General features: G+C 57.2%; 1 protein-coding gene across 2 annotated transcripts in view; it reads right to left on the bottom strand.

The window, feature by feature from the left end:
* The window catches only part of UBN2 (ubinuclein 2), a 155,246-nt gene extending 136,193 nt beyond the window's left edge, over nt 1–19,053 (bottom strand). For both annotated transcript variants that reach the window (XM_069737072.1, XM_069737073.1), the window contains exon 1: nt 18,429–19,053. In XM_069737072.1, coding sequence (XP_069593173.1) covers nt 18,429–18,836 — 408 coding nt within the window. In that variant the 5' untranslated portion in view covers nt 18,837–19,053. The remainder of the gene's footprint in view (nt 1–18,428) is intronic.
* Nucleotides 19,054–25,326: the final 6,273 nt, after the last annotated feature.

The raw sequence follows: 25,326 nt of genomic DNA, 5'->3' as shown, positions 1-25,326 counted from the left end.
CTTGCACTATTGCTGACTGACTAAATACTTTTTTGCCCCACTGTATATATATATATATATATATATATATATATATATATATATATATATATATATATCTCTATCCATCTATATAGTGCGAATTTATATTACAAAATGCCCAAGAAGCTTCCTATGAAGTCGGCTGTATTTGAGAATTTCACTTAACTCAAGATAAAAAAAAAAAATCGTTGCGTGTCAATGTATGACAGATGAAAAAATGCTGTGAGCTCAAAATCAGCACACATTCTGGCAGAGATCAAAATGCTCCTATGAGAGCTTCCAATCTAAAAAGACATTTCCAACGCTTACACCCAGAAGTTTTCAAAGCTATGTCTGAGAAAGATCAGTGACGCCAAGAAACCAGTGCCAAGCACTTCCCGCCATGCAAAGGAGGAAAGAGCTTCTCAAACATCTGTTACAAGATATTTTGTGACAGTTAATGTAACCATGACATCAGATGCTTATAAGACCGGTCAGAGCTTGTTGTGAAAGACTGCGTACCATTATTATTTGCACGACCAGCTTTTAAAGCTCTTAATGGAGAAATGGCCTGCAAACTCGGTGTTTACTCTTGAAAGAGAAATAATTACACAATTAGTGATTGAAGTAGCCCTTTAACCAATAGGAGGATCTCAAAGAGACGCTTCACGGTATGTGCCAACAATCCTGAACTGGCAGCGCTTTGGACGCAATGCATGTTTGTTGCATCCAAACTGATGCAGTCTATTGAACGCAGGTGAATACACATGTGTTCATTAAACCGAGCGGATTCAGTGCGTTCAATACATTTTGTGTTTGAAATTTGTCTTGCGGAGACAAGCGTCTCCGTAGGAGAAATTGACATGCTGTGTCTGGAGAGACGTGCCGCAAGTCTGCCTTCGCGGGTGAGCCTTGGGCATCTCTGGCATATGGGACATGGGATTTCTTGAAATCCCATCCACTATGCTATAACATATGGCTGCTGCAGGTTGGACGCTGCAAAAGCAAGCAGTGTCCAACCGGCAGAGTCATAGAGAGAAATTTGTTACCAAGACACTGGCAGTAAAAGATACTAAAGCTCATAACACAAGAAAGTTTCTCCAGGCCTTAGTGGAAAAAGTTCTGCAAAATTATGAACTAAAAAAAAAAGCAGGTTATTTCTATTGTAACTGAAAATGCTTCAAACATGATAAGTACAATTACATTGATAAATGAGAATAATGAAGATGAACAGCAGCTAGAAGAAAACTTCAAATTTAGTATGTTTGACTAATCTTTACAGTTCCATCACCTCAACCACTCCATATACCAGACCTCTGCCCTTCCCTAATAACCTCCCTCTCCAACATCACTGAAGGAGAGCTTACTCGCCTCTTACCACCTGTGCACTTGACCCCATCCCCTGCCGCATGCTCCCCAACGTCACTAACATGCTCATTCCAGCCCTAACCCATCTCTTCAACTTATCGCTATCTTCTGGTACCTTTCCCTCGGCCTTCGAACATGCCACCATCACACCCATCCTCAAAAAAACTAACCTTGACCCAACTGCTATGCCCAGCTACCGCCCCATATCACTGCTCCCGTTTGCTTCAAAACTCCTTGAGCAGCATGTCCATGCTCAAATTTCCTCCCACCTCATCTAACTCTCTCCTTGACCACCTCCAATCTGGCTTCCGCCCCCACCACTCCACCGAAACTGCCCTGACAAAAATTACTAATGACTTACTCACAGCCAAAGCTAACAGACAGTTCACCATCCTCCTCCTTCTTGACCTGTCCTCTACTTTTGACACAGTCGATCCCTGCCTATTGCTACCGATTCTTTCTTCCCTTGGCATCAAAGACCTTGCCCTGTCCTGGATTGCCTCATACCTTTCCGACCGCACATTTAGCGTTTCCCACTCCCACACCACCTCATCCCGCCCTCTCTCTGTTGGAGTCCCTCAGGGCTCCGTCCTAGGCCCCCTACTTTTTTCCATCTATACTCTTGGCCTAGGACAACTCAAAGTCCCACGGCTTCCAGTACCACCTGTATGCGGATGACACTCAGATCTACCTCTCTGGCCCAGATGTCACCTCTCTGCAGTCCAGAATCCCGAAGTGTCTGTCAGCCATATCCTCCTTCACCTCTCGCTTCCTAAAACTCAATGTATACAAAACCGAACTCATCATCTTTCCCCCATCTCACGTATCCCCCCTACCTGACCTATCTATTATGGTAAACGGCATCACACTCTCCCCCGCACCTGAAATCCGCTGCCTCGGGGTAACTCTAGACTCTGCCCTGTCCTACAAACCGCACGTCCAAACTCTTGCCACCTCCTGTCGCCTCCAACTCAAAAATATTGCCAGAATCCGTTCCTTCCTCAGCCCACAATCTACCAAAACTCTTGTGCATGCCCTCATCATCTCCCGCCTCGACTACTGCAACACCCTCCTCTGCGGCCTCCCCGCTAACTCTCTTGCACCACCCCAGTCTGTCCTCAACTCTGCTGCCCGGCTAATCCACCTCTCCTCGCTACTCCTCTGCTTCTCCCCTCTGTAAATCCCTCCACTGGCTCCCCATTCCCCAACGAATCCAGTTCAAACTACTAACACGGATCTACAAAGCCATCCACAACCTGTCCCCTCCCTATATCTCTGAACTAATCTCCCAATATCTTCCCTCATGTAATCTCCGATCCTCCCAACACCTCCTACTCTCCTCCGCACTTACTTATTCGTTCATCACACAACCGCCTCCAAGATTTCTCCCGAATATCCCCCATCCTCTGGAATTCCATGCCTCAACACGTCCGACTATCCACCACCCTCGGATCCTTCTGACGGAACCTGAAAACCCATCTCTTCAAGAAAGCCTACAGCCTGCAATAACCATTCTGCCGCCTCGCCATCGCCAGAGCTGCCGCCTCACCATCGCCAGAGCCGCCGCCTCGCCCCTACCTTCTGTCTCTTCCCCACTATCCCATAGAATGTAAGTCCGCAAGGACAGGGTCCTCTCCCCTCTGTACCAGTGTCACTGTAAACCTGCTTACTGTAATCGATATCTATAACCCTGTATGTAACTCCTTTCTCATGTACAGCACCATGGAATTAATGGTGCTATATAAATAAATAATAATAGTTTGAGATGGAAGGCCACAGTCCTGTAACTGAGGAACAAAAAAATCACTACAGAAGAACAGCAAACTGATACTTTACAATTAGATCTTGTTGAAGCTGCTTCAAAGCTTTCTCATATTCATCACATGCGTTGTATTGTATTGCTCCAGCTGGCAATAAGCGAGTCTGCAAGACGGACATGCAGGAACTCTGATTGGCAAAGTGAAGAAATTAGTTATTGCTGCCAATACCACTAAAATCGATTCAATCTTGAGAGACATGTTGGAAAAGGGGCAATTGAGGATCAAGCCACTCAGTGGGGCAGCACCTATTTAATGATTGAGCGATTGCTAGAGCTGAAACCTTGTCTTGTAGATACGGCTAACCCCCAGGTAACACTACATGAAGGTCAATGGACAGAGGTGGCTGAACTGAAGGAATTGCTTTATCGCCCATTTATAGTGACTAAAAATCTAGAAGCTTAGGATTTAACTCCTGTCATTTTCCTAAAGGAGTGGAAGAATTTGCTGTTTTGTTTGTCACAAAGAGGAGGTTTAATCGCAGATGGCATTGCTGCTTCAATGAAACGGAGAGGCACTGCTAATAGAAAATCACATTCTTCTGGAAGCCGTTTATGTGGACCAAAGTCAACGTATATTGCTGGATGATCAACAGCTTACTAAAGGAAAAAAAGCCCTGACTGAAGTAGTTAGGATGAGTGGGAACAGAACTGCCAAGAGCAGGAGGACTGTGGTCTTACCAGTGCTACTCCTGCCATATCTTCAGCCTCATCAGTTGAGGAGCTTCATTTTGAAAAGTATTTGGATGACATGAAGAAAAGCATTGCCGCACGGAAAAAGATGCCACTCCCATAGCCAACAGATTGGCCATATTTCAAGAAAAAAATTCACTTGCTCTCAAAGAAGTAGAAGAGTTCAACCGTTCATCAAAACTGACTGCTCACAAGGCAATTCATACCCTGAAATTGTTAGAGATGTTCCCATGTGGTTACCAAATTGCCAACAACCCAAATAAAGGAGGATCTGATGGAGGCAATACTATTTCTCAGAACAAAGTCATAGACTGCACAAGTGTTATTCAGTACATTTTTGATGAAAACATTTTTCCCCACTTACTGCATAGTATATTGCCTATTTACAATTTATTGTGTTCTCAAGTTGTATTCCAATCAATATAGTATATGTTCTATCCAAATGGCTTGATTATTGTATCAATGGTGATTAAAAGCCTAATATTACCATTTTATTACAGTAAATGTATCACTTAAGCTACAAATTAGCTATGTATGAGGGAGTTAGTTAGAGTTGGCAGTTGGAGTCAGAGAAAGTCGTCGGAGGTTGGGCTAAGGCTACGTTCATATTAGCGTTTTGCGTTTTTGCGTCGGGCGACGCATGCGTCATGCGCCCCTATATTTAACATGGGGGGCGCACGGACATGCGTTGTGCTGCGTTGTGTGACGCAACAAGTTGCATTTTTCTTGCGTCCAAATTTCGGCAAAAAAAGGACGCGTGCGTTTTTGTGTGCGTTTTTATTTGCGTTGTGCGTTGCGTCGTCGACGCAGCGGCACACAACGCAAATGTGAACGTAGCCTTACACAGCCCTGAATACTAGAAGTACGGGCCAGCTTGCTGTAAAATGCTGCCCGTACACAGTCTAGCATATTAGGTAAACAAATATTTTTTATTACTGTTTACTGTACAGTAAACGATTGTGGAAATCTTGCCATACCATTGCCAGACCGGACAGTCCATTCATTCAGCAGAGCATACACTTTGCTTTCTACGACACTCCCACAAAGAATGAATGGAGTGAAGTTATGCATTCTCGAAAACTGCTCCATTCAGAAAAGGTTCCCTAAAGTCCCCCCGTTCTCAAGACCGCTGAGACACGCAATCCCACCACTGTAAAAAATGAAGTTACAACCGGACTCAGAAAGGGGATAACTTAATATTCTGGTGCAGACCCTTTAAATATGCATCAATTATGCAGAAGCCAAAAACTACAAATGAGGGGCAGATACTTGACCCCAGATATTTAGCACTACTTTCTAACTCATTTAGTATGACATGCAGGACTGCCATCCATCTCAGCCAATGCTATAGTAGACTGTAGGTATAATTTCACATAATGCACGTTTAGGTTACAGTAGATGTGACGGTTATCAGGGTAGGATAGGCTATGTTCCCACGGTCAGTGATTGGCAGCACTTTGGACACAGCACATGTCCGTTGCGTCCAAAGCGCTAACAGCTTTTGAAAATTATCTTGTCTCCACAACATAGACATGCTGCGGTCTGGAAAGAAGCTCCGAATGTCCGTCTCCACAGGTGATTCACGGGCGTCGGTGCACACACAGTGGACATGGGATCTCTTGAAATTCCATCCACTATGCTGTCACATCTGAATGCTGGGTTTTGTATGTAGCGTCCAACCCGAAGCGTTTACTAACCGTGGTAACAAACCCTAACAAGAGCAAACACCTTCCTGGCCAAAAATACATGTGACATCACTGAGAAAATTAACTGAGTCTCTCTGTAAACGAGATGCCAAGTGCGCTTATCTTCTCTAGCGCCCCCCGCAGGAGCTTGACTGATATCTGCTCTGCTACCTTACAGCGAAGTCTCAGGTGTACATCGCGTATTCCCAGCCCTCGTGTAGCACCAGTGTACTGCTCATGTATGAGGCGTGGTAAGCACACAAAGGGGCTATGTGCTGCCAGAATTTCATTCGAGCTGTGACCGGTCTCCCTGCCGACACGTCTGCATGCTGAACTGATGGAAATGTCCTGGGTGCGGCAGCTGGCTCCATCTCTGAGCTATGGAACATATATACTGGTCTTGTGATGAAGACGGACCACTATTTCACAGGCTCCTCACAAAATTATCAGCACAGTAGGGTGGACTAGACCTGCAACCAGGGGCATACACCGAAATCATGGGGCCCTATAGGAAGTTTCTGGCAGAATCATAGAAGCGACTTCCAGAAACATCAGAAGATGCAGAGGCCAGGGAAACACCGGACTACTGGCCAACAGGTCTGAAAGGCCCAGGACCTGGCCTACAGAAGGGAGCACTGCCCTGACCGGGCACAGGTCCAGCATGGCGCGAGCGGCACTGGCCCCGGTAGCCTCGGCCCGAGCGGCGGTGACCCCAGCCCGAGCGGCGGTGACCCCAGCCCGAGCGGCGGTGACCCCAGCCCGAGCGGCGGTGACCCCAGCCCGAGCGGCGGTGACCCCAGCCCGAGCGGCGGTGACCCCAGCCCGAGCGGCGGTGACCCCAGCCCGAGCGGCGGTAACCCCAGCCCGAGCGGCGGTAACCCCAGCCCGAGCGGCGGTAACCCCAGCCCGAGCGGCGGTAACCCCAGCCTGAGTGTGGTGACCCCAGTGTGAGCGGCAGTAGCCCCAGCCTGAGTGTGGTGACCCCAGCCTGAGTGTGGTGGCCCCAGCCTGAGTGTGGTGGCCCCAATGTGAGCGGCAGTAGCCCCAGCCTGAGACTGGTGGCCCCAGTGTGAGCGGCGGTAGCCCCAGCCTGAGTATGGTGACCCCAGTGTGAGCGGCGGTAGCCCCAGCCTGAGTGTGCTGGCCCCAGTGTGAGCGGCTGTAGCCCCAGCCTGAGTGTGGTGACCCCAGTGTGAGCGGCGGTAACCCCATCCTGAGTGTGCTGGCCCCAGTGTGAGCGGCAGTAGCCCCAGCCTGAGTGTGGTGACCCCAGTGTGAGCGGCGGTAGCCCCAGCCTGAGTGTGGTGACCCCAGTGTGAGCGGCGGTAGCCCCAGCCTGAGTGTGCTGGCCCCAGTGTGAGCGGCAGTAGCCCCAGCCTGAGTGTGGTGACCTCAATGTGAGCGGCGGTAGCCCCAGCCTGAGTGTGGTGGCCCCAGTGTGAGCGGCAGTAGCCCCAGCCTGAGTGCGGTGACCCCAGTGTGAACGGCAGTAGCCCCAGCCTGAGTACGGTGGCCCCAGTGTAAGCGGCGGTAGCCCCAGCCTGAGTGCGGTGGCCCCAGTGTGAGCAGCGGTAGCCCCAGCCTGAGTGTGGTGAACCCAGTGTGAGCGGCAGTAGCCCCAGCCTGAGTGTGGTGGCCCCAGTGTGAGCGGCAGTAGCCCCAGCCTGAGTGCAGTGGCCTCAGTGTGAGCGGCAGTAGCCCCAGCCTGAGTGTGGTGACCCAAGCCTGAGTGCGGTGGCCCCAGTGTGAGCGGCGGTAGCCCCAGCCTGAGTGCGGTGGCCCCAGTGTGAGCGGCGGTAGCCCCAGCCTGAGTGCGGTGACCCCAGTGTGAGCGGCGATAGCCCCAGCCTGAATGCGGTGGCCCCAGTGTGAGCGGCGGTAGCCCCAGCCTGAGTGCGGTGGCCCCAGTGTGAGCGGCGGTAGCCCCAGCCTGAGTGCGGTGACCCCAGTGTGAGCGGCGGTAGCCCCAGCCTGAATGCGGTGGCCCCAGTGTGAGCGGCAGTAGCCCCAGCCTGAGTGCGGTGACCCCCAGTGTGAGCGGCGGTAGCCCCAGCCTGAGTGTGCTGGCCCCAGTGTGAGCGGCAGTAGCCCCAGCCTGAGCGGCAGTAGCCCCAGCCTGAGTGTGGTGGCCCCAGTGTGAGCGGCAGTAGCCCCAGCCTCAGTGTGGTGGCCCCAGTGTGAGCAGCGGTAGCCCCAGCCTGAGTGTGGTGGCCCCAGAGTGAGCAGCAGTAGCCCCAGCCTGAGTGCGGTGGCCCCAGTGTGAGCGGCAGTAACCCCAGCCTGAGTGTGGTGAACCCAGTGTGAGCGGCACTAGCCCCAGCATGAGTGTGGTGGCCCCAGTGTGAGCGGCAGTAGCCCCAGCCTGAGTGCGGTGGCCTCAGTGTGAGCGGCAGTAGCCCCAGCCTGAGTGTGGTGGCCCCAGTGTGAGCGGCAGTAGCCCCAGCCTCAGTGCGGTGACCCCAATGTGAGCGGCGGTAGCCCCAGCCTGAATGCGGTGGCCCCAGTGTGAGCGGCTGTAGCCCCAGCCCGAGTGTGCTGGCCCCAGTGTGAGCGGCAGTAGCCCCAGCCCGAGTGTGGTGGCCCCAGTGTGAGCGGCGGTAGCCCCAGTGTGAGCGGCGGTAGCCCCAGCCTGAGTGCGGTGGCCACAGTGTGAGCAGCAGTAGCCCCAGCCTGAGTGCGGTGGCCACAGTGTGAGCGGCAGTAGCCCCAGCCTGAGTGTGGTGGCCCCAGTGTGAGCGGCAGTAGCCCCAGCCTGAGTGTGGTGGCCCCAGCCTGAGTGTGGTGGCCCCAGTGTGAGCGGCAGTAGCCCCAGCCTGAGTGTGGTGGCCCCAGCCTGAGTGTGGTGGCCCCAGTGTGAGCGGCAGTAGCCCCAGCCTGAGTGTGGTGGCCCCAGAGTGAGCGGCAGTAGCCCCAGCCTGAGTGTGGTGGCCCCAGTGTGAGCGGCAGTAGCCCCAGCCTCAGTGCGGTGGCCCCAATGTGAGCGGCGGTAGCCCCAGCCTGAATGCGGTGGCCCCAGTGTGAGCGGCGGTAGCCCCAGCCTGAGTGCGGTGACCCCAGTGTGAGCGGCGGTAGCCCCAGCCTGAGTGTGCTGGCCCCAGTGTGAGCGGCAGTAGCCCCAGCCTGAGTGTGGTGGCCCCAGCCTGAGTGTGGTAGCCCAAGTGTGAGCGGCAGCAGCCCCAGCCTGAGTGTGGTGGCCCCAGTGTGAGCAGCAGTAGCCCCAGCCTGAGTGTGGTGGCCCCAGTGTGAGCAGCAGTAACCCCAGCCTCAGTGCGGTGGCCCCAATGTGAGCGGCGGTAGCCCCAGCCTGAATGCGGTGGCCCCAGTGTGAGCGGCGGTAGCCCCAGCCTGAGTGCGGTGACCCCAGTGTGAGCGGCGGTAGCCCCAGCCTGAGTGTGCTGGCCCCAGTGTGAGCGGCAGTAGCCCCAGCCTGAGTGTGGTGGCCCCAGCCTGAGTGTGGTAGCCCAAGTGTGAGCGGCAGCAGCCCCAGCCTGAGTGTGGTGGCCCCAGTGTGAGCAGCAGTAGCCCCAGCCTGAGTGCGGTGGCCCCAGTGTGAGCAGCAGTAACCCCAGCCTGAGTGTGGTGGCCCCAGCCTGAGTGTGGTGAACCCAGTGTGAGCGGCAGTAGCCCCAGCCTGAGTGTGGTGGCCCCAGTGTGAGCGGCAGTAGCCCCAGCCTGAGTGCAGTGGCCCCAGTGTGAGCGGCAGTAACCCCAGCCTGAGTGTGGTGAACCCAGTGTGAGCGGCAGTAGCCCCAGCCTGAGTGCGGTGGCCCCAGCCTGAGCGGCAGTAGCCCCAGCCTGAGTGTGGTGGCCCCAGTGTGAGCGGCGGTAGCCCCAGCCTCAGTGCGGTGGCCCCAGTGTGAGCGGCGGTAGCCCCAGCCTGAGTGCGGTGGCCCCAGTGTGAGCGGCAGTAGCCCCAGCCTGAGTGTGGTGGCCCCAGTGTGAGCGGCAGTAGCCCCAGCCTCAGTGCGGTGGCTCCAGTGTGAGCGGCGGTAGCCCCAGCCTGAGTGTGCTGGCCCCAGTGTGAGCGGCTGTAGCCCCAGCCTGAGTGCGGTGACCCCCAGCGTGAGCGGCGGTAGCCCCAGCCTGAGTGGCGGTAGCCCCAGCCTGAGTGTGCTGGCCCCAGTGTGAGCGGCTGTAGCCCCAGCCTGAGTGTGCTGGCCCCAGTGTGAGCGGCAGTAGCCCCAGCCTGAGTGTGGTGGCCCCAATGTGAGCGGCTGTAGCCCCAGCCTGAGTGTGCTGGCCCCAGTGTGAGCGGCTGTAGCCCCAGCCTGAGTGTGCTGGCCCCAGTGTGAGCGGCAGTAGCCCCAGCCTGAGTGTGCTGGCCCCAGTGTGAGCGGCAGTAGCCCCAGCCTGAGTGTGGTGGCCCCAGTGTGAGCGGCAGTAGCCCCAGCCTGAGTGTGGTGGCCCCAATGTGAGCGGCGGTAGCCCCAGCCTGAGTGTGCTGGCCCCAGTGTGAGCGGCTGTAGCCCCAGCCTGAGTGTGGTGGCCCCAGTGTGAGCGGCTGTAGCCCCAGCCTGAGTGTGCTGGCCCCAGTGTGAGCGGCAGTAGCCCCAGCCTGAGTGTGGTGGCCCCAGTGTGCGCGGCAGTAGCCCCAGCCTGAGTGTGGTGGCCCCAGTGTGAGCGGCAGTAGCCCCAGCGTCAGTGCGGTGGCCCCAGTGTGAGCGGCAGTAGCCCCAGCCTGAGTGGCAGTAGCCCCAGCCTGAGTGTGGTGGCCCCAGTGTGAGCGGCAGTAGCCCCAGCCCCAGTGTGGTGACCCCAGTAGCCCCAGCCTGAGTGTGGTAGCCCCAGTGTGAGCGGCTGTAGCCCCAGCCTGAGTGTGCTGGCCCCAGTGTGAGCGGCTGTAGCCCCAGCCTGAGTGTGGTGGCCCCAATGAGAGCGGCTGTAGCCCCAGCCTGAGTGTGCTGGCCCCAGTGTGAGCGGCGGTAGCCCCAGCCTGAGTGTGCTGGCCCCAGTGTGAGCGGCAGTAGCCCCAGCCTGAGTGTGGTGACCCCAGTGTGAGCGGCGGTAGCCCCAGCCTGAGTGTGCTGGCCCCAGTGTGAGCGGCAGTAGCCCCAGCCTGAGTGTGGTGACCTCAATGTGAGCGGCGGTAGCCCCAGCCTGAGTGTGGTGGCCCCAGTGTGAGCGGCGGTAGCCCCAGCCTGAGTGTGCTGGCCCCAGTGTGAGCGGCAGTAGCCCCAGCCTGAGTGTGGTGACCCCAGTGTGAGCGGCGGTAGCCCCAGCCTGAGTGTGCTGGCCCCAGTGTGAGCGGCAGTAGCCCCAGCCTGAGTGTGGTGACCTCAGTGTGAGCGGCAGTAGCCCCAGCCTGAGTGTGGTGGCCCCAGTGTGAGCGGCAGTAGCCCCAGCCTGAGTGTGGTGAACCCAGTGTGAGCGGCAGTAGCCCCAGCCTGAGTGTGGTGAACCCAGTGTGAGCGGCAGTAGCCCCAGCCTGAGTGTGGTGGCCCCAGTGTGAGCGGCAGTAGCCCCAGCCTGAGTGCAGTGGCCTCAGTGTGAGCGGCAGTAGCCCCAGCCTGAGTGTGGTGACCCAAGCCTGAGTGCAGTGGCCTCAGTGTGAGCGGCAGTAGCCCCAGCCTGAGTGCGGTGGCCCCAGTGTGAGCGGCAGTAACCCCAGCCTGAGTGTGGTGAACCCAGTGTGAGCGGCACTAGCCCCAGTCTGAGTGTGGTGGCCCCAGTGTGAGCGGCAGTAGCCCCAGCCTGAGTGCGGTGGCCTCAGTGTGAGCGGCAGTAGCCCCAGCCTGAGTGTGGTGGCCCCAGTGTGAGCGGCAGTAGCCCCAGCCTGAGTGTGGTGGCCCCAGTTTGAGCGGCAGTAGCCCCAGCCTCAGTGCGGTGACCCCAATGTGAGAGGCGGTAGCCCCAGCCTGAATGCGGTGGCCCCAGTGTGAGCGGCTGTAGCCCCAGCCCGAGTGTGCTGGCCCCAGTGTGAGCGGCAGTAGCCCCAGCCTGAGTGTGGTGGCCCCAGTGTGAGCGGCAGTAGCCCCAGCCTCAGTGTGGTGGCCCCAGTGTGAGCGGCGGTAGCCCCAGCCTGAGTGTGGTGGCCCCAGTGTGAGCGGCAGTAGCCCCAGCCTGAGTGTGGTGAACCCAGTGTGAGCGGCAGTAGCCCCAGCCTGAGTGTGGTGAACCCAGTGTGAGCGGCAGTAGCCCCAGCCTGAGTGTGGTGGCCCCAGTGTGAGCGGCAGTAGCCCCAGCCTGAGTGCAGTGGCCTCAGTGTGAGCGGCAGTAGCCCCAGCCTGAGTGTGGTGACCCAAGCCTGAGTGCAGTGGCCTCAGTGTGAGCGGCAGTAGCCCCAGCCTGAGTGCGGTGGCCCCAGTGTGAGCGGCAGTAACCCCAGCCTGAGTGTGGTGAACCCAGTGTGAGCGGCACTAGCCCCAGTCTGAGTGTGGTGGCCCCAGTGTGAGCGGCAGTAGCCCCAGCCTGAGTGCGGTGGCCTCAGTGTGAGCGGCAGTAGCCCCAGCCTGAGTGTGGTGGCCCCAGTGTGAGCGGCAGTAGCCCCAGCCTGAGTGTGGTGGCCCCAGTGTGAGCGGCAGTAGCCCCAGCCTGAGTGTGCTGGCCCCAGTGTGAGCGGCAGTAGCCCCAGCCTGAGTGTGCTGGCCCCAGTGTGAGCGGCAGTAGCCCCAGCCTGAGTGTGGTGGCCCCAGTGTGAGCGGCAGTAGCCCCAGCCTGAGTGTGGTGGCCCCAATGTGAGCGGCGGTAGCCCCAGCCTGAGTGTGCTGGCCCCAGTGTGAGCGGCTGTAGCCCCAGCCTGAGTGTGGTGGCCCCAGTGTGAGCGGCTGTAGCCCCAGCCTGAGTGTGCTGGCCCCAGTGTGAGCGGCAGTAGCCCCAGCCTGAGTGTGGTGGCCCCAGTGTGCGCGGCAGTAGCCCCAGCCTGAGTGTGGTGGCCCCAGTGTGAGCGGCAGTAGCCCCAGCGTCAGTGCGGTGGCCCCAGTGTGAGCGGCAGTAGCCCCAGCCTGAGTGGCAGTAGCCCCAGCCTGAGTGTGGTGGCCCCAGTGTGAGCGGCAGTAGCCCCAGCCCCAGTGTGGTGACCCCAGTAGCCCCAGCCTGAGTGTGGTAGCCCCAGTGTGAGCGGCTGTAGCCCCAGCCTGAGTGTGCTGGCCCCAGTGTGAGCGGCTGTAGCCCCAGCCTGAGTGTGGTGGCCCCAATGAGAGCGGCTGTAGCCCCAGCCTGAGTGTGCTGGCCCCAGTGTGAGCGGCGGTAGCCCCAGCCTGAGTGTGCTGGCCCCAGTGTGAGCGGCAGTAGCCCCAGCCTGAGTGTGGTGACCCCAGTGTGAGCGGCGGTAGCCCCAGCCTGAGTGTGCTGGCCCCAGTGTGAGCGGCAGTAGCCCCAGCCTGAGTGTGGTGACCTCAATGTGAGCGGCGGTAGCCCCAGCCTGAGTGTGGTGGCCCCAGTGTGAGCGGCAGTAGCCCCAGCCTGAGTGTGGTGAACCCAGTGTGAGCGGCAGTAGCCCCAGCCTGAGTGTGGTGAACCCAGTGTGAGCGGCAGTAGCCCCAGCCTGAGTGTGGTGGCCCCAGTGTGAGCGGCAGTAGCCCCAGCCTGAGTGCAGTGGCCTCAGTGTGAGCGGCAGTAGCCCCAGCCTGAGTGTGGTGACCCAAGCCTGAGTGCAGTGGCCTCAGTGTGAGCGGCAGTAGCCCCAGCCTGAGTGCGGTGGCCCCAGTGTGAGCGGCAGTAACCCCAGCCTGAGTGTGGTGAACCCAGTGTGAGCGGCACTAGCCCCAGTCTGAGTGTGGTGGCCCCAGTGTGAGCGGCAGTAGCCCCAGCCTGAGTGCGGTGGCCTCAGTGTGAGCGGCAGTAGCCCCAGCCTGAGTGTGGTGGCCCCAGTGTGAGCGGCAGTAGCCCCAGCCTGAGTGTGGTGGCCCCAGTTTGAGCGGCAGTAGCCCCAGCCTCAGTGCGGTGACCCCAATGTGAGAGGCGGTAGCCCCAGCCTGAATGCGGTGGCCCCAGTGTGAGCGGCTGTAGCCCCAGCCCGAGTGTGCTGGCCCCAGTGTGAGCGGCAGTAGCCCCAGCCTGAGTGTGGTGGCCCCAGTGTGAGCGGCAGTAGCCCCAGCCTCAGTGTGGTGGCCCCAGTGTGAGCGGCGGTAGCCCCAGCCTGAGTGTGGTGGCCCCAGTGTGAGCGGCAGTAGCCCCAGCCTGAGTGTGGTGAACCCAGTGTGAGCGGCAGTAGCCCCAGCCTGAGTGTGGTGAACCCAGTGTGAGCGGCAGTAGCCCCAGCCTGAGTGTGGTGGCCCCAGTGTGAGCGGCAGTAGCCCCAGCCTGAGTGCAGTGGCCTCAGTGTGAGCGGCAGTAGCCCCAGCCTGAGTGTGGTGACCCAAGCCTGAGTGCAGTGGCCTCAGTGTGAGCGGCAGTAGCCCCAGCCTGAGTGCGGTGGCCCCAGTGTGAGCGGCAGTAACCCCAGCCTGAGTGTGGTGAACCCAGTGTGAGCGGCACTAGCCCCAGTCTGAGTGTGGTGGCCCCAGTGTGAGCGGCAGTAGCCCCAGCCTGAGTGCGGTGGCCTCAGTGTGAGCGGCAGTAGCCCCAGCCTGAGTGTGGTGGCCCCAGTGTGAGCGGCAGTAGCCCCAGCCTGAGTGTGGTGGCCCCAGTGTGAGCGGCAGTAGCCCCAGCCTGAGTGTGCTGGCCCCAGTGTGAGCGGCAGTAGCCCCAGCCTGAGTGTGCTGGCCCCAGTGTGAGCGGCAGTAGCCCCAGCCTGAGTGTGGTGGCCCCAGTGTGAGCGGCAGTAGCCCCAGCCTGAGTGTGGTGGCCCCAATGTGAGCGGCGGTAGCCCCAGCCTGAGTGTGCTGGCCCCAGTGTGAGCGGCTGTAGCCCCAGCCTGAGTGTGGTGGCCCCAGTGTGAGCGGCTGTAGCCCCAGCCTGAGTGTGCTGGCCCCAGTGTGAGCGGCAGTAGCCCCAGCCTGAGTGTGGTGGCCCCAGTGTGCGCGGCAGTAGCCCCAGCCTGAGTGTGGTGGCCCCAGTGTGAGCGGCAGTAGCCCCAGCGTCAGTGCGGTGGCCCCAGTGTGAGCGGCAGTAGCCCCAGCCTGAGTGGCAGTAGCCCCAGCCTGAGTGTGGTGGCCCCAGTGTGAGCGGCAGTAGCCCCAGCCCCAGTGTGGTGACCCCAGTAGCCCCAGCCTGAGTGTGGTAGCCCCAGTGTGAGCGGCTGTAGCCCCAGCCTGAGTGTGCTGGCCCCAGTGTGAGCGGCTGTAGCCCCAGCCTGAGTGTGGTGGCCCCAATGAGAGCGGCTGTAGCCCCAGCCTGAGTGTGCTGGCCCCAGTGTGAGCGGCGGTAGCCCCAGCCTGAGTGTGCTGGCCCCAGTGTGAGCGGCAGTAGCCCCAGCCTGAGTGTGGTGACCCCAGTGTGAGCGGCGGTAGCCCCAGCCTGAGTGTGCTGGCCCCAGTGTGAGCGGCAGTAGCCCCAGCCTGAGTGTGGTGACCTCAATGTGAGCGGCGGTAGCCCCAGCCTGAGTGTGGTGGCCCCAGTGTGAGCGGCAGTAGCCCCAGCCTGAGTGTGGTGAACCCAGTGTGAGCGGCAGTAGCCCCAGCCTGAGTGTGGTGAACCCAGTGTGAGCGGCAGTAGCCCCAGCCTGAGTGTGGTGGCCCCAGTGTGAGCGGCAGTAGCCCCAGCCTGAGTGCAGTGGCCTCAGTGTGAGCGGCAGTAGCCCCAGCCTGAGTGTGGTGACCCAAGCCTGAGTGCAGTGGCCTCAGTGTGAGCGGCAGTAGCCCCAGCCTGAGTGCGGTGGCCCCAGTGTGAGCGGCAGTAACCCCAGCCTGAGTGTGGTGAACCCAGTGTGAGCGGCACTAGCCCCAGTCTGAGTGTGGTGGCCCCAGTGTGAGCGGCAGTAGCCCCAGCCTGAGTGCGGTGGCCTCAGTGTGAGCGGCAGTAGCCCCAGCCTGAGTGTGGTGGCCCCAGTGTGAGCGGCAGTAGCCCCAGCCTGAGTGTGGTGGCCCCAGTTTGAGCGGCAGTAGCCCCAGCCTCAGTGCGGTGACCCCAATGTGAGAGGCGGTAGCCCCAGCCTGAATGCGGTGGCCCCAGTGTGAGCGGCTGTAGCCCCAGCCCGAGTGTGCTGGCCCCAGTGTGAGCGGCAGTAGCCCCAGCCTGAGTGTGGTGGCCCCAGTGTGAGCGGCAGTAGCCCCAGCCTCAGTGTGGTGGCCCCAGTGTGAGCGGCGGTAGCCCCAGTGTGAGCGGCGGTAGCCCCAGCCTGAGTGCGGTGGCCACAGTGTGAGCAGCAGTAGCCCCAGCCTGAGTGCGGTGGCCCCAGTGTGAGCGGCAGTAGCCCCAGCCTGAGTGCGGTGGCCCCAGTGTGAGCGGCAGTAGCCCCAGCCTGAGTGTGGTGGCCCCAGCCTGAGTGTGGTGGCCCCAGTGTGAGCGGCAGTAGCCCCAGCCTGAGTGTGGTGGCCCCAGCCTGAGTGTGGTGGCCCCAGTGTGAGCGGCAGTAGCCCCAGCCTGAGTGTGGTGGCCCCAGTGTGAGCGGCAGTAGCCCCAGCCTGAGTGTGGTGGCCCCAGTGTGAGCGGCAGTAGCCCCAGCCTGAGTGTGGTGGCCCCAGTGTGAGCGGCAGTAGCCCCAGCCTGAGTGTGGTGGCCCCAGCCTGAGTGTGGTGGCCCCAGTGTGAGCGGCAGTAGCCCCAGCCTGAGTGTGGTGGCCCCAGCCTGAGTGTGGTGGCCCCAGTGTGAGCGGCAGTAGCTTCAGCCTGAGTGTGGTGGCCCCAGTGTGAGCGGCAGTAGCCCCAGCCTGAGTGTGGTAGCCCCAGCCCCAGTGTGAGCGGCAGTAGCCCCAGCCCCAGTGTGAGCGGCAGTAGCCCCAGCCCCAGTGTGAGCGGCAGTAGCCCCAGCCCCAGTGTGAGCGGCAGTAGCCCCAGCCCCAGTGTGAGCGGCAGTAGCCCCAGCCCCAGTGTGAGCGGCAGTAGCCCCAGCCCCAGTGTGAGCGGCAGTAGCCCCAGCCCCAGTGTGAGCGGCAGTAGCCCCAGCCCCAGTGTGAGCGGCAGTAGCCCCAGCCCCAGTGTGAGCGGCAGTAGCCCCAGCCCCAGTGTGAGCGGCAGTAGCCCCAGCCCCAGTGTGAGCGGCAGTAGCCCCAGCCCCAGTGTGAGCGGCAGTAGCCCCAGCCCCAGTGTGAGCGGCAGTAGCCCCAGCCCCAGTGTGAGCGGCAGTAGCCCCAGCCCCAGTGTGAGCGGCAGTAGCCCCAGCCCCAGTGTGAGCGGCAGTAGCCCCAGCCCCAGTGTGGTGACCCCAGTAGCCCCAGACTGAGTGTGGTGGCCCCAGTGTGAGCGGCAGTAGCCCCAGCCTGAGTGTGGTGGCCCCAGTGTGAGCGGCAGTAGCCCCAGCCCGAGTGTGGTGACCCCAGTAGCCCCAGCCTGAGTGTGCTGGCCCCAGTGTGAGCGGCAGTAGCCCCAGCCTGAGTGTGCTGGCCCCAGTGTGAGCGGCAGTAGCCCCAGCCTGAGTGTGGTAGCCCCAGTGTGAGCGGCAGTAGCCCCAGCCCGAGTGTGGTGACCCCAGTAGCCCCAGCCTGAGTGTGGTAGCCCCAGTGTGAGCGGCAGTAGCCCCAGCCTGAGTGTGGTAGCCCCAGTGTGAGCGGCAGTAGCCCCAGCCTGAGTGTGCTGGCCCCAGTGTGAGCGGCAGTAGCCCCAGCCTGAGTGTGGTAGCCCCAGTGTGAGCGGCAGTAGCCCCAGCCCCAGTGTGGTGACCCCAGTAGCCCCAGCCTGAGTGTGGTAGCCCCAGTGTGAGCGGCAGTAGCCCCAGCCCCAGTGTGGTGACCCCAGTAGCCCCAGCCTGAGTGTGGTGGCCCCAGCGTGAGCGGCAGTAGCCCCAGCCCCAGTGTGGTGACCCCAGTAGCCCCAGCCCCAGTGTGGTGACCCCAGTAGCCCCAGCCTGAGTGTGGTAGCTCCAGTGTGAGCGGCAGTAGCCCCAGCCCCAGTGTGGTGACCCCAGTAGCCCCAGCCTTAGTGTGGTAGCCCCAGTGTGAGCGGCAGTAGCCCCAGCCCCAGTGTGGTGACCCCAGTAGCCCCAGCATGAGTGTGGTGGCCCCAGTGTGAGCGGCAGTAGCCCCAGCCTGAGTGTGGTGGCCCCAGCGTGAGCGGCAGTAGCCCCAGCCCCAGTGTGGTGACCCCAGTAGCCCCAGCCCCAGTGTGGTGACCCCAGTAGCCCCAGCCCCAGTGTGGTGACCCCAGTAGCCCCAGCCCCAGTGTGGTGACCCCAGTAGCCCCAGTGTGGTGAGCAGTAGCCCCAGCCTGAGTGTGGTGGCCCCAGTGTGAGCGGCAGTAGCCCCAGCCTGAGTGTGGTGGCCCCAGTGTGAGCGGCAGTAGCCCAAGCCCCAGTGTGGTGACCCCAGTAGCCCCAGTGTGGTGACCCCAGTAGCCCCAGCCCCAGTGTGGTGACCCCAGTAGCCCCAGCCCCAGTGTGGTGACCCCAGTAGCCCCAGCCCCAGTGTGGTGACCCCAGTAGCCCCAGCCCCAGTGTGGTGACCCCAGTAGCCCCAGTGTGGTGACCCCAGTAGCCCCAGTGTGGTGACCCCAGTAGCCCCAGCCCCAGTGTGGTGACCCCAGTAGCCCCAGCCCCAGTGTGGTGACCCCAGTAGCCCCAGCCCCAGTGTGGTGACCCCAGTAGCCCCAGCCCCAGTGTGGTGACCCCAGTAGCCCCAGTGTGGTGACCCCAGTAGCCCCAGTGTGGTGACCCCAGTAGCCCCAGTGTGGTGACCCCAGTAGCCCCAGTGTGGTGACCCCAGTAGCCCCAGTGTGGTGACCCCAGTAGCCCCAGTGTGGTGACCCCAGTAGCCCCAGTGTGGTGACCCCAGTAGCCCCAGTGTGGTGACCCCAGTAGCCCCAGTGTGGTGACCCCAGTAGCCCCAGTGTGGTGACCCCAGTAGCCCCAGTGTGGTGAGCAGTAGCCCCAGAGTGCTGGCCTGCACGGCCTCTCACCTCCTCCGGCACCACATGGCCGCCTTTCTTCTCGTTCTGCATCAGCAGCCGGTAGCTGAACTCTGCACAGCTCTCATCTGTGGGGTCGCTCAGCGTCAGCTCCAGCCGGATGGTGCTCTTGCTGCTCGGCTTCTCGTCCTCCGCCTTACCGGTGGCCTTGGCAGGGCAGGATCCGGCCTCCCTGACTGGAGCAGAAGAGGCTGCTGCTTCCCGCGGCGGCCGCGGGACCGAGGTCGGTGGGGGAGGCCGCGGCTGCATCCCTGGAGGCTGGGGGCGCGGTACCGGGGGGCGCTGAGCCGCCGCCGGGGTCGGAGGATTCCGCTGCTGCTCCGCTATCAGGCTGCCTGCAGTCTCGCGTGGCTTCACGGGTGACAGACTAACGAACGGCACCCTGCGCGGCTCCGCCATCCTGTGCCCGCCCGGGGCCTCCTGTGACGCCTCTATGCCAGTGGCCGCTACACCGCTAGGCTTGTCCCTTTACTGCAAGCCCGTGTAGACGGAGCGCTGGTGACGGCAAAACTCCTATCTCCAACCGGCCGCCACCAGCTCCAGTACATTAACTGTCCTATGCTTCGCCGCCATCTTGGACCCCACATAAATAATAACAGGGCCGCTCTCCATAGCGCATGCGCTCAGAGGTCGCCGGGTAGGGGCGTGGGTTAGACGTCATCACGTATTTCTTTCTCCTCGTTTTGCATTTGTTTGGACGTAGTGACGAAGGGGTGCGCTGCCGCTGACGTTGAAATTGCGTCTGTTGTCAAGACAACGAGGACGCCACGTACTTCTCTTCTGGAAGTGCAGCCGTTCAAGACCAGTGTGCAGACATATACACAGCAGGGGTGTGCAGACATATACACAGCAGGGGTGTGCAGACATATACAGATAGGGGTGTGCAGACATATACACAGATAGGGGTGTGCAGACATATACACAGATAGGGGTGTGCAGACATATACACAGCAGGGGTGTGCAGACATATACACAGATAGGGGTGTGCAGACATATACACAGATAGGGGTGTGCAGACATATACACAGCAGGGGTGTGCAGACATATACACAGCAGCGGTGTGCAGACATATACACAGATAGGGGTGTGCAGACATATACAGATAGGGGTGTGCAGACATATACACAGATAAGGGTGTGCAGACATATACAGATAGGGGTGTGCAGACATATACACAGATAGGGGTGTGCAGACATATACACAGATAGGGGTGTGCAGACATATACACAGCAGGGGTGTGCAGACATATACACAGCAGCGGTGTGCAGACATATACACAGATAGGGGTGTGCAGACATATACAGATAGGGGTGTGCAGACATATACACAGATAGGGGTGTGCAGACATATACAGATAGGGGTGTGCAGACATATACACAGATAAGGGTGTGCAGACATATACAGATAGGGGTGTGCAGACATATGCACAGATAGGGGTGTGCAGACATATACAGATAGGGGTGTGCAGACATATACACAGATAGGGGTGTGCAGACATATACAGATAAGGGTGTGCAGACATATACAGATAGGGGTGTGCAGACATATACACAGATAGGGGTGTGCAGACATATGCACAGATAGGGGTGTGCAGACATATACAGATAGGGGTGTGCAGACATATACACAGATAAGGGTGTGCAGACATATACAGATAGGGGTGTGCAGACATATACACAGATAGGGGTGTGCAGACATATACAGATAGGGGTGTGCAGACATATACACAGATAAGGGTGTGCAGACATATACAGATAGGGGTGTGCAGACATATGCACAGATAGGGGTGTGCAGACATATACAGATAGGGGTGTGCAGACATATGCACAGATAGGGGTGTGCAGACATATACAGATAGGGGTGTGCAGACATATACACAGATAGGGGTGTGCAGACATATACAGATAAGGGTGTGCAGACATATACAGATAGGGGTGTGCAGACATATACACAGATAGGGGTGTGCAGACATATACAGATAGGGGTGTGCAGACATATACACAGCAGGGGTGTGCAGACATATACACAGATAGGGGTGTGCAGACATATACACAGATAGGGGTGTGCAGACATATACACAGATAGGGGTGTGCAGACATATACAGATAGGGGTGTGCAGACATATACACAGATAGGGGTGTGCAGACATATACAGATAGGGGTGTGCAGACATATACACAGATAGGGGTGTGCAGACATATACACAGATAAGGGTGTGCAGACATATACAGATAGGGGTGTGCAGACATATACACAGATAGGGGTGTGCAGACATATACAGATAGGGGTGTGCAGACATATACACAGCAGGGGTGTGCAGACATATACACAGATAGGGGTGTGCAGACATATACACAGATAGGGGTGTGCAGACATATACACAGATAGGGGTGTGCAGACATATACACAGATAGGGGTGTGCAGACATATACAGATAGGGGTGTGCAGACATATACACAGAAGGGGTGTGCAGACATATACACAGATAAGGGTGTGCAGACATATACAGATAGGGGTGTGCAGACATATACACAGATAGGGGTGTGCAGACATACAGATAGGGGTGTGCAGACATATACACAGATAGGGGTGTGCAGATATATACACAGCTAGGGGTGTGCAGACATATACACAGCAGGGGTGTGCAGACATATACAGATAGGGGTGTGCAGACATATACACAGATAGGGGTGTGCAGACATATACACAGATAAGGGTGTGCAGACATATACAGATAGGGGTGTGCAGACATATACACAGATAGGGGTGTGCAGACATATACACAGATAGGGGTGTGCAGATATATACACAGCTAGGGGTGTGCAGACATATACACAGCAGGGGTGTGCAGACATATACAGATAGGGGTGTGCAGACATATACACAGATAGGGGTGTGCAGACATATACACAGATAAGGGTGTGCAGACATATACAGATAGGGGTGTGCAGACATATACACAGATAGGGGTGTGCAGACATATACACAGATAGGGGTGTGCAGACATATACAGATAGGGGTGTGCAGACATATACAGATAGGGGTGTGCAGACATATACACAGATAGGGGTGTGCAGACATATACACAGATAGGGGTGTGCAGACATATACAGATAGGGGTGTGCAGACATATACACAGATAGGGGTGTGCAGACATATACACAGATAGGGGTGTGCAGACATATACACAGCAGGGGTGTGCAGACATATACACAGATAGGGGTGTGCAGACATATACACATAGGGGTGTGCAGACATATACACAGATAGGGGTGTGCAGACATATACACAGATAGGGGTGTGCAGACATATACACAGCAGGGGTGTGCAGACATATATACAGATAGGGGTGTGCAGACATATACACAGATAGGGGTGTGCAGACATATACACAGATAGGGGTGTGCAGACATATACACAGCAGGGGTGTGCAGACATATACACAGCAGGGGTGTGCAGACATGTACACAGATAAGGGTGTGCAGACATATACACAGATAGGGGTGTGCAAACATATACACAGATAAGGGTGTGCAGACATATACACAGCAGGGGTGTGCAGACTTATACACAGCAGGGGTGTGCAGACATATACACAGATAAGGGTGTGCAGACATATACACAGATAAGGGTGTGCAGACATATACACAGCAGGGGTGTGCAGACATATACACAGAAGGGGTGTGCAGACATATACACAGCAGGGGTGTGCAGACATATACACAGAAGGGGTGTGCAGACATATACACAGATAGGGGTGTGCAGACATATACACAGATAGGGGTGTGCAGACATATACACAGAAGGGGTGTGCAGACATACACAGCAGGGGTGTGCAGACATATACACAGATAAGGGTGTGCAGACATATACACAGATAAGGGTGTGCAGACATATACACAGCAGGGGTGTGCAGACATATACACAGAAGGGGTGTGCAGACATATACACAGCAGGGGTGTGCAGACATATACACAGATAGGGGTGTGCAGACATATACACAGATAGGGGTGTGCAGACATATACAGCAGGGGTGTGCAGACATATACACAGATAGGGGTGTGCAGACATATACAGATAGGGGTGTGCAGACATATACACAGATAGGGGTGTGCAGACATATACACAGATAAGGGTGTGCAGACATATACAGATAGGGGTGTGCAGACATATACACAGATAGGGGTGTGCAGACATATACACAGATAGGGGTGTGCAGATATATACACAGCAGGGGTGTGCAGACATATACACAGCAGGGGTGTGCAGACATATACACAGATAGGGGTGTGCAGACATATACACAGATAGGGGTGTGCAGATATATACACAGATAGGGGTGTGCAGACATATACACAGATAGGGGTGTGCAGACATATACACAGATAGGGGTGTGCAGACATATACACAGATAGCGGTGTGCAGACATACACAGCAGGGGTGTGCAGACATATACACAGAGAGGGGTGTGCAGACATATACACAGATAAGGGTGTGCAGACATACACAGCTGGGGTGTGCAGACATATACACAGATAGGGGTGTGCAGACATATACACAGCAGGGGTGTGCAGACATATACACAGATAAGGGTGTGCAGACATATACACAGATAGGGGTGTGCAGACATATACACAGATAGGGGTGTGCAGACATATACACAGATAGGGGTGTGCAGACATATACACAGCACGGGGTGTGCAGACATATACACAGAGAGGGGTGTGCAGACATATACACAGATAAGGGTGTGCAGACATATACACAGATAGGGGTGTGCAGACATATACACAGATAGGGGTGTGCAGACATATACACAGATATGGGTGTGCAGACATATACACAGCAGGGGTGTGCAGACATATACACAGATAAGGGTGTGCAGACATATACACAGATAGGGGTGTGCAGACATATACACAGATAAGGGTGTGCAGACATATACACAGCAGGGGTGTGCAGACATATACACAGCAGGGGTGTGCAGACATATACACAGATAAGGGTGTGCAGACATTTACACAGATAAGGGTGTGCAGACATATACACAGCAGGGGTGTGCAGACATATACACAGAAGGGGTGTGCAGACATATACACAGCAGGGGTGTGCAAACATATACACAGAAGGGGTGTGCAGACATATACACAGCAGGGGTGTGCAGACATATACACAGATAGGGGTGTGCAGACATATACACAGATAGGGGTGTGCAGACATATACACAGAAGGGGTGTGCAGACATACACAGCAGGGGTGTGCAGACATATACACAGATAAGGGTGTGCAGACATATACACAGATAAGGGTGTGCAGACATATACACGGGTGTGCAGACATATACACAGATAGTGGTGTGCAGACATATACACAGATAGGGGTGTGCAGACATATACACAGAAGGGGTGTGCAGACATATACACGGGTGTGCAGACATATACACAGCAGGGGTGTGCAGACATATACACAGATAGTGGTGTGCAGACATATACACAGATAGGGGTGTGCAGACATATACACAGAAGGGGTGTGCAGACATACACAGCAGGGGTGTGCAGACATATACACAGATAGGGGTGTGCAGACATATACACAGATAGGGGTGTGCAGACATATACACAGATAGGGGTGTGCAGATATATACACAGATAGGGGTGTGCAGACATATACACAGATAGGGGTGTGCAGACATATACACAGATAAGGGTGTGCAGACATATACACAGATAAGGGTCTGCAGACATATACACAGCAGGGGTGTGCAGACATATACACAGCAGGGGTGTGCAGACATATACACAGATAGGGGTGTGCAGACATATACACAGATAAGGGTGTGCAGACATATACACAGATAGGGGTCTGCAGACATATACACAGCAGGGGTGTGCAGAAATATACACAGCAGGGGTGTGCAGACATATACACAGCAGGGGTGTGCAGACATATACACAGATAGGGGTGTGCAGACATATACACAGATAGGGGTGTGCAGACATATACACAGATAGGGGTGTGCAGACATATACACAGATAGGGGTGTGCAGACATATACACAGCAGGGGTGTGCAGACATATACACAGATAAGGGTGTGCAGACATATACACAGATAAGGGTGTGCAGACATACACAGCAGGGGTGTGCAGACATATACACAAAAGGGGTGTGCAGACATATACACAGCAGGGGTGTGCAGACATATACACAGAAGGGGTGTGCAGACATATACACAGATAGGGGTGTGCAGACATATACACAGATAGGGGTGTGCAGACATATACACAGAAGGGGTGTGCAGACATACACAGCAGGGGTGTGCAGACATATACACAGATAAGGGTGTGCAGACATATACACAGATAAGGGTGTGCAGACATATACACGGGTGTGCAGACATATACACAGCAGGGGTGTGCAGACATATACACAGATAGGGGTGTGCAGACATATACACAGATAGGGGTGTGCAGACATATACACAGATAGGGGTGTGCAGACATATACACAGCAGGGGTGTGCAGACATATACACAGATAAGGGTGTGCAGACATATACACAGATAAGGGTGTGCAGACATATACACGGGTGTGCAGACATATACACAGCAGGTGTGTGCAGACATATACACAGATAGGGGTGTGCAGACATATACACAGATAGGGGTGTGCAGACATACACAGCAGGGGTGTGCAGACATATACACAGCAGGGGTGTGCAGACATATATACAGATAGGGGTGTGCAGACATATACACAGATAGGGGTGTGCAGACATATACACAGATAGGGGTGTGCAGACATATACACAGATAGGGGTGTGCAGATATATACACAGATAGGGGTGTGCAGACATATACACAGATAGGGGTGTGCAGACATATACACAGAT

The sequence above is a fragment of the Ranitomeya imitator genome, chromosome 8 (assembly GCF_032444005.1).
Source record: "Ranitomeya imitator isolate aRanImi1 chromosome 8, aRanImi1.pri, whole genome shotgun sequence".
Taxonomy (NCBI): Eukaryota; Metazoa; Chordata; class Amphibia; order Anura; family Dendrobatidae; genus Ranitomeya; species Ranitomeya imitator.
The sequence above is the reverse complement of the archived record's forward strand: the minus strand, read 5'-3'. Positions and strand labels throughout refer to the sequence as shown.